This window comes from Nesoenas mayeri, assembly GCF_963082525.1.
Source record: "Nesoenas mayeri genome assembly, chromosome: 3".
Lineage (NCBI taxonomy): Eukaryota > Metazoa > Chordata > Aves > Columbiformes > Columbidae > Nesoenas > Nesoenas mayeri.
Genome location: NC_137544.1, coordinates 75,351,482 through 75,360,095, shown reverse-complemented (window position 1 = coordinate 75,360,095; position 8,614 = coordinate 75,351,482). Strand labels below are relative to the sequence as shown.

Genomic DNA, 8,614 nt, shown 5'->3' with positions numbered 1-8,614 from the left:
TAACCAACCACTCTTAAGAGGAACAATACCACTTTTCTTTTTACCAAATAAACTTTTAATTTTGGCTATATGATTTTTTTGTGATACAAGTAACTAATCATGTCCTGTAAGATGTCGAGACAGAGACAGACAAGCCAAATTATCACTTAAAAAGAGAAGGCTTTCAGTAATGAAATCTAAATTGTACATGCACCCTTTCTATAAAATTATAGTAATGTACTTGTTTATTTCAGTGCACTCATCAGTAAGCTCTGTGAAAAGACGATTACAGAGCAACTTAAATACACACGATTTGCATAGCAACTGGTTCTTTTAAAAGACTCAACCAAAGCAAAAAATACTCCTGGAATAACTAACTTTCAAGGAAGAGTGGACGTGACCTTATCTTCTTACGATGTTCTGTGAATTCCTTTCAGCAAATTTTCTTTGTGAGCCAATGACATTCATAAAGATGTACTAAAAAAAAATAAATCACAAAAAGCTATAAAGGGAGGTATAAGAAAACACCTCTCAAGTTCGAGATACTATATGCTGTGTTGCTTTTAACGAATGAAAATGTCATATTGACAAGTAACAACAGCTGAAGGCTCACTCTCCCTGCAGTAACAGTAAAGAAGTAACATACACTTGATTTCAGGTCATGGATTTGAAGAGGTGATGAGTGACTGGACAGACCTCTGCTTGACAGATGGTTGACTTGATGTAGAACATAAGCACTCAAAATATAGATCATCTATCCCCTTAGGTGATTGATTGGTTTTTTCCTTCCTTTACACTAGGCTCCTCAACTTGGATATATACAAAAGCCATTGCTAATTAGTTTTACTGGAGATACTTGTTTAGAAAAGGAATAATTTTCAATATGCTCTTAAGTTGAGAGGCAACACTGAAGTGCAGCAGTTTGTTATTTTCTTTATAAAAAAAGAATAGAAAATACTGAATTGGAGTTGATTTTCCTAAGCACCTGTTTAAAGTTAATTTAACGAGATCCCAACTGTACATTCATTTTAAGCCTTTGATCTCCAAAGAACACTGCAAATACTCATTGTACATATAGCGGAGGGATTTACAATATAAAATTAAATATGGCTTTTTCCCCCCACTTCCTTTATGGTGTAGGAAAAGTAACCTGAATACCTCTTCAGGAAACAACAAATATTACAGCAAATCATTCATGTTCAATTTCACAGGCTGAAGTGTGATTTAGTCCAGTGTATATCGATTTTAAAAAAGAATTTCAAGTATTAATTTCAAGATTCCAATAAGTATAGTCCAGAAAACAGACTCCTCATCCTGAGATTCATCTTCTGTAGAGTGTGAGTACTTCTGGTTTGCCTCCATCTCCTCAGGGTTGTAGGAAGCCTCACCAAATGGATACTGTACAACTGTTCGATCATAATACACTTTCATTTCAAACTCGCTCTCCAGGTGAGAGGGGTGACCGTAAATCCCTATTCCCACAGGGCGGCGGAAGTGTGCAGGGACGTGGACAACATCTTGGCCGCAAGTTACAGACTGTAACTCATATTCATCAAAGCTGGGGTGAAGCGTCATGTCAGATACATACAAGTCTGCATCACCTTTTAAACTCTGCATCTGAAGTACTATCTTTCCCTCGTGATTTAGTCTCAAATAGCTGTAATTTCCTGCTCCGATCTGACCTTGAACAACATGAAGAAGAATCCATTCTTCAGGAACATCCTCTTCCTCAAAGGTATTTACCACAAATAGTACTTGAGCTGCCACAAATATTATCAGGATTCTTCTCCAGCGTGCTGCCATGATCTTAACCTCTATTCAGATTATTCTTGTGTTCTGTGCACTACCCTGTGAACACAAAACATAATTCAGATTTTAGCACATTCCATTCCTGGAATGAATTGATTTTTTAAAATTTGATAATTTGTAGAAATCCCCTCTAGTCCATACACAGTTAAGCAACTTCAGTTAAGAATTGTCATTACATTTTCTTCTTTTTTAGTAGTAACAACAACTGTTGCTAAGATTCAGAACTCTGTAGGATTAAAATAGCTTGAATTTCTTAAAGAAGTTAAACAGAAATTCATCAAGCAGGTGTTCTTTCATCTGGAACTGACACAGAGACTTCAGCTTCATTGCACTTACATGCATGCCAAATTTGACAGATATGCAGAAGAGCTGAAACCCAATAATGATTTTAGGCTCAGTTTAGAAAAAACGGTAAAAAATAAGGCTTTTGCATGCCTGAAGAAGCTTAACTTTGTATCAGGTATTTAGAGCATCCTTTTGTTTCTCCCATCCTCTCAACTTCAGAAGACAGTAAAGGTGCAAATCCGGATGTATGCATTGAAGCAGTATGCCTTCTGACTTGCAGTGGGAATGGAGTTAGAATTAAAAAGTTATCTAGTGAGATAACACATTATTTCTGCTGTGTGGATTGTTTCTAGGACTAAACTTGGCATATTTTCCCTGAAAAAATGCATTTACTTTCCTGAAGATTTTCTTACCATACAAATGCTCAGCTCTTTACAGCACTTGCTTACAAAACAGAAGGATGAAGTTACAGGAGCAAAGGGGAGATGGAAAGGACTGCTTCAAGATTAACACTCTTGTACCCTTTCCCACCTTGTTGCACACACCCAGCTGAGTAGCCTGAGCATGCTGGCAGCACTCCGGTCCTTTAACAGTCGCACTAAGTGTGCGTGTACAAAGAAGCAAGCTCCGATCCTTGCTGAAGTCTTCCAAAGCATACAGCTGGCTGAATTTGATATGCAAATCATGGGTAAGTATAGGAACCACAAGTATAAATGCTTTCATGTTTCAGATGAAGATTTTCATCCTCTCATTCCTTCCATAACAACACTACAATTATCTTAAACATAGAGGCTACCAGTAAATTGTTTTGTACCCTGCTAGAATCAAAACAAACTGCATTACTTCCACTGAGATGTCACTTAAACCTTAAAAGTTTTACAGTTAAACAAATATTTTTGTAGTTCCAAGTTTTCTGCCCCGGAGGCCTCTATACTGTAAGGCCATAATTCTGCAAAGACAGCATAAAAGAAGCACAGCATTTGCAGAAGCTGCCAGGCTAACAAACTGCCCCCCTTTCCCCAGTAGTGACAGGAAAAGAATACTCTTCTGCCTTCTGCCTTCTGTATCAGGGGACTTACTCTCTGCCACTTCTAAATTGAAGTGCCGATGAAACATTCGAGGAACAGGAAGAGCTCCCCAACTGAGCAGAAAATAATGAAGTTACCTGGGCACAGAGGAAGCGTCCTGGGGCTCTAACAGCACTGGGAAGCAGAGGCGATTTCGGGAGACCTTGGACAGAGCCACGAGCGCCTCTGCCCACCCCCGCTCCCTCCCTCCCCGCGGGCGGGACAGGGGCTGGAAGCAGCTGCCGGCTCGGACGAACGCGGACCGGGGGCGCAGTAAGCGGCGCGATGACCGGCACCGACGGACACGGACGGTTCCGGCGTCCCCTCGCCGAGCGAGGGCCGGAGCGCGGCTCACCTCCGACCCGCCACGGGGCAACGGCGAGGCCACGGCGAGGCGGAGCAGCAGCCTTCGCGGACGTGCGGCAGCGCGGCGCGGCTGGGGCGCCGCGGGCAAAGCCCTCCCCAGGGCGGGCTGAGGCGGGCCCGGAACACCCCGGCGGCCGACAGGAGGCGGGCGGGCGCGGAGGCCGCCCCTGAGAAGCCAGTAGGCAGCGCAGAGCGCCGTCCCTCCCGCTTCGCCGCTCCCCGGCTCGTCCCGGGAGCCGCACCGGCGGCGACTGGCCCGGCGACTGGCCCAGCAGCTGGCGCCAGGCGGCTGCCAGCGGCGGGGCTGGGTAGCGGAGGGGAGGCCTCCGCGCCGCCCCCTCGCAGCCGAGCGCGGCGCACGCCACTCACCGCCGCTGCCGCCAAGCGCTCCTGTCGCCGCCCGGCCTTTGCCCGTCCCCCTCCCAGCGGGGGGCGGCCCCGCTCCGCACTGCTATCGCGAGAGCGGGCGGCGGGGGCGGGGTCGCCGTCATGGCAACGGGGAGCGCCTCGTACAGCCCGCCCTGCGTCGGGCGCTGCCGCGGGCAGCGGGAACCCAGGCAGGGAGGCGCAGCACGTCCGCCGCAGCGCTCGACAGCGCCTCGGGTCTGTGCGTCCCCTGGCTGGTGTCGTTTGCTGTGCTATCGGAGGGGCTCCGCTCCGGAGCCTGCGGTTGTGCTCCCTCGGGCGGGGGGACTGTGACGGAGTCCGGGGGTTATATTATTCATGGCCGGAAGCAGGGGGACCTTGCCCTGTGTCAGCAGGCGCCTCTGCTCGATCTGGCTGTACCGGGAGGGCAGCGACTGCGGCCGTTGCAGGCGGTGGCGGCGCCTGTGTGGGCAGATGGGAGTGCCGGCTGTCGTGCTCTGGATTCAGGGCACGGCTGGGGTGGGGGTCCCCACGGGAAGGGCGAGAGTGTTGCAGGCTGTGGTCTGGCAGGGTGGGTGGAAGCTTTGCCTGGTCTGTGACCGTGTCTGTGTCCTGTCAGGGCAGTGGTCAGCCTGGCCTTCAGGAGCTACCTGGACTGTGGCCGGGCAAGGTTAAAGCTTTGCTGGGTTGTCAGAGGGGCTGTGTTGGGGGGCAGTGGGGGAGAGAATGGCTTCAGAGCACCACACACTTGTAAGTCCAGTAAAGAAGGGTTTGCTTAGTTGTAAATTCTGGATTATGGATGACACATTTGAGGAGGATGGTGAGACATTGAGTGACGGAATATGTGGATTTTTCTCCAACACACTACACATTTTTCACAATGAAATCCTAAAAATAGAGAAACCTGATTTCATCCACACCTGTCTGAATTGTTCTCAATCAGATTGATTTTTACTGGCTCAGGGTCTTGGACAACTCCACAGGTAGAGATCCACAACCTCTTTTCAGAAACTTATTTTAGTATTCAACCACACTCATGATGTTTAAAAAAAAATAAATTAAAATTTTGATATCAAACTGGGTTTTCCCAGATTCCAGCGTGACTTATCACTGTGCACCTCTGACAAGAGTCTAGCTCCATCTTCCCTGTGTTCTCTGATTATGTAGCTATAAACAGTGATGAAGGCTCAGCTGCCTCTTCTCGAGGCTGAAGAGGCCCTTTTCTCTCAGCTTCTCCCTGTACATTACCTTCTCCAGCCCCCTGACCATCTTGATTGCCCTCTACTGGGCTCACTCCATTATGTCAATATCCTTGTACCAACAACCCCAAAGCTGGACGCAGTACTGCAGATATGGTCTTACATGTGGCCGAATGGAGGGGAAGGATCACTCCTGTGGTCTCTTACTAATACAGCCCAGGATGCAGCTGTCTGTCTCTGCTGCAAGGGTGCAGTGGTGGCTCACAATCAGCTTGTCCAGCAGGATCTCCAGATGCTTTTCTGCAGAGCTACTTCCCAGTCAGCCATCCTCCAGTCTGTCCTGTTGAATGGGGCCACTTCATGCTAGATGCAGGATCCTCCACTTGCTCTTTTTGGACTCCACAAGATTCTCATCAGCTTGTTTCTCCTGCCTGATGACTCCCTCTCACTGACAGCCCTGACTGCCACCATGGGGACTGCTCCACCCTATTTGGCATTGTCCACAAACTTGGTGAGAGAATGGGTTTTGTTTTTCTTATTGGTGTTTCTGCTCCATGCACTGTTATGGGCTGGTGGCCACTGTCCTGCTGCATCATAGAACTAAAGAATTCTTTGGGTTGGAAAGGACCTTCAAAGATCATCTAGTGGGCAGGGACATCTTTCACTAGATCAGGTTAGAGCCCCATCCAGTCTGGTCTTGAACACTTCCAGTGATGGGACATCCACAACTTCTCTGGGCAGCCTGTTCCAGTGTCTCACCACTCTCATTGTAAACAATTTCTTCCATATGTCCAACCTAAATCTACCCTCTTTCAGTTTAAAACTGTTGCCTCTTGTCCTGTCCCTACAGGCTTTGATTAAAAGCCTCTCCATCTTTCTTATAAGCCCCCTTTAAGTATTGAAAGCCTGCTATAAGTTGTCCCCGGAGTCTTCTTCAGGCTGAACAACCCTACTATTAGTTGTCCCCGGAGTCTTCTTCAGGCTGAACAACCCTAAACGCCTTCAAGCCTTTTCTTTCCAGGAGAGGTGCTCATGGCCGTGCTCTGGCCCGTGTCTGCCTTGTGCTGGGGTCCCCTGAGCTGAACGCAGTTCTCCAGGTGGAGTCCCAGGAAGCGGAGCTGAGGTGCAGAGTCACCTCCTCCGACCGTGCAGTTTTCTGTGCGGCCCAGGATACGGCTGTGGGGAGCGCAGGCTTCTCGCCGCCGCCGCCGTGTTTTAGAGAAGGAAAAACGGCCTCAAGCGGCCGTTGGCGGTCGCTGGCGCCCGCGCTGCGCCGAGGGCCGCCGGAGGGCGCGGGGGAGCCGTTGCTCGGCAGGGCTGTCCCGCTGCCCTGGTTACGGGGCGGCCGTTGGGGAGCGCGGGGAGGCGGTGGGGCCGGGCTGTGCGGACGGGTACAGCCGGGACCGCGTTGTCCCATTCTGGGGCCGCGGGGGCGGGCGGGCCCCTCCGCTTCCCGCCGCGCAAGGGTGCCCCGCGGCAGGCTGTGTGGCCCCGGTACCCCCGCGCTGGCAGGCGGTTCAGGGCGCAGCCGTTTCGGCGGAGCCGGCCCCCTGTGGTCCGGTTTCAGCCGTAGGATGGCGAATGACGGGGACTGCTGCTCTTCTGGAGGAAGCTGCAATCCTGACGTTGTCTGCGAAAAATACGTGTTTAAATCCAAGCAGTCGGAGTCTCTTGTTCAGCTGGCATGTAGTCATCATCACTGTGCTTTCCCGTTGAACCGAAATGAGTTATGCATCTGGAATACAGCAACCGCTCAGGTAAAACCAGAATATATCTCTTCATAGGCTGTTATTTCCAAAGGACACGAAAAAGGAAGATATAAATGAAATATTTGTGGGTAGCGTAGGACTGTCAGGTTTCACTTTGCTGGTGGGAAGATACTGGTGTTTGTTATGAGTTTTGTTATTGTGATGAGAATAATATAAGCTATTGTGGTGGGTTGACCCTGGCTGGCAGTTAAACCACTACCCAGTCTCCTACTCACTCCTTCCCAGCAGGGGGGAGAGAGAATTGGACAGACAGTCGTGGGTCAGAATAGTTTAATGAGTGAAGGAAAGAGGAAAAAAGTTTTACACTCATCACCTCCAACAAGCATAGCAGTCCCCAATCAGGCTTTAAACAATGGCCAGCTTAGAAGGCAACCCCCCAGTTCTCCAACACCTCTTCATCCAATATCCCAGTTCTATTGCTGGGCACAGCATCATATGGTAGGGAATACTCCTTTGCCACTTCAGGTCGGCTATCCTGGCTCTGACCTTCCCAGTCTATTGTGCAGCCCCAGCCTATTCGCTGAGGGTGGAGGGGCCAGGACAGAGTGGGAAAAAGAGAAAAACTTGATGCTTTGCAAGCACGGTTTGTCAACAGCCAAAACACTGGTGTGTTATCAACACTGTTTTCATCATGGAATCCAAAGCACTGCACCATGCAAGAATGTTAACTCCATCCCTGACGAATCCAGTAGAACTACATTGTAGTGGTAATTTAGAACGAGATTATAAAATTATAAAGAAAAAATAGTTATTGCTTTGTTAATTGTACATACATTATCCATTTGTAATTTTGTATTGTTCATAAACTTAGTGATTAAACTTAGTGATTCATTTAACTCTATCTGCATTTGTCAGCCATTATGTTTATCAGGGCATCATTACTCAATTTCTGCGGTGTCATTTGGAAGTAAAACCAATCCACTTCTTGTCTGCTCTGCTTCTCGTGAACGTGTGATAGTGTGGAATCTTGATGAATGCACGCAAAAGGTGCAAGAAGGTAGAGTATTCTTTAATAACATATACATATTATGTATATACAAAAGAAGTGATGCAATCACTCACCTCCTCCTACAAGTAGACTAATGCCCAGCCAGTCTTTGAGCAACAGCCACCTTAGAAGACAAGTCCCCAACACCTTTTATTCCACTACTATTTTTATAAAAGGATTATGTCTGAGTAGCAGGCATTAGCCACTCAGATTCAGCAGCCCTATCAGTGATAGCGTTTTATTTCTCTGTTGCTCTTCTTCCACAATACCCAGCTGCATCAGGCCAACTGTCCAGCCAGTCTGGTCATCATACCTTCTCAGAAGACCCTACAATATGAGCCACCTCACTCAGCTGGTCATCATACCTTCTCAGAAGACCCTACAATATGAGCCACCTCACTCAGCACCCACCGGACTGCTGGCCCCGGGCGGGTGCAGCCTCTGCAGCGGCCGCCGTGCTGGGCGGGGGGTCCCGAGGCAGCCGGGGGGCGGGGGCCCTGCTGGCGGCCCTGGGAGCTGGCCAAGGTGCTGTGCCGCTATCTGCGGGGGCTGGTGACCTTGGGGGAAACACAGAGAAGCGCTGCCGAGGCAGTGAGGTTCTACCACCGTGGAATAAAAGGGACAGCAACATTTTTAATCACAGCAGCACGATGTATCCTGCCTCTCCTTCTGCTTCTGTCTGAAACACTGCTATTGTGTGTGAGAGCAATACGAGTATCTGATTTGAGAGAATCGATGAGTGAGAGTTGAGATGACCTAACACAAAAATAGCAGAGGTTCTAGTAT

General features: G+C 48.8%; 2 protein-coding genes across 4 annotated transcripts in view; one reads left to right on the top strand and one right to left on the bottom strand.

Moving 5' to 3' along the window:
- Window positions 1–1,217: 1,217 nt before the first annotated feature.
- Window positions 1,218–3,872, bottom strand: LOC308039619 (UPF0669 protein C6orf120 homolog). Of its 3 annotated transcripts, XM_080343069.1 has the most exons (3): window positions 3,239–3,483; window positions 2,605–2,737; window positions 1,218–1,827 (listed from the first exon to the last, which is right to left on the bottom strand). In XM_080343069.1, the coding sequence occupies exon 3, from the start codon at window positions 1,780–1,782 to the stop codon at window positions 1,225–1,227; it is 558 nt and encodes a 185-aa protein (XP_080199195.1). In that variant the 5' UTR covers window positions 1,783–1,827; window positions 2,605–2,737; window positions 3,239–3,483; the 3' UTR covers window positions 1,218–1,224. The 3 variants fall into 3 exon arrangements, with proteins under 3 accessions (XP_080199195.1, XP_080199193.1, XP_080199194.1); XM_080343067.1 differs by lacking the exons at window positions 2,605–2,737; window positions 3,239–3,483 and adding an exon at window positions 3,496–3,872; XM_080343068.1 differs by lacking the exon at window positions 2,605–2,737.
- The window catches only part of WDR27 (WD repeat domain 27), a gene marked incomplete at both ends in the record, with an annotated part of 113,519 nt that continues 107,542 nt past the window's right edge, over window positions 2,638–8,614 (top strand). Inside the window, 4 exons of the mRNA XM_080341445.1 lie at window positions 2,638–2,780; window positions 3,474–4,622; window positions 6,093–6,828; window positions 7,696–7,837. Coding sequence (XP_080197571.1) covers window positions 2,638–2,780; window positions 3,474–4,622; window positions 6,093–6,828; window positions 7,696–7,837 — 2,170 coding nt within the window. The remainder of the gene's footprint in view (window positions 2,781–3,473; window positions 4,623–6,092; window positions 6,829–7,695; window positions 7,838–8,614) is intronic.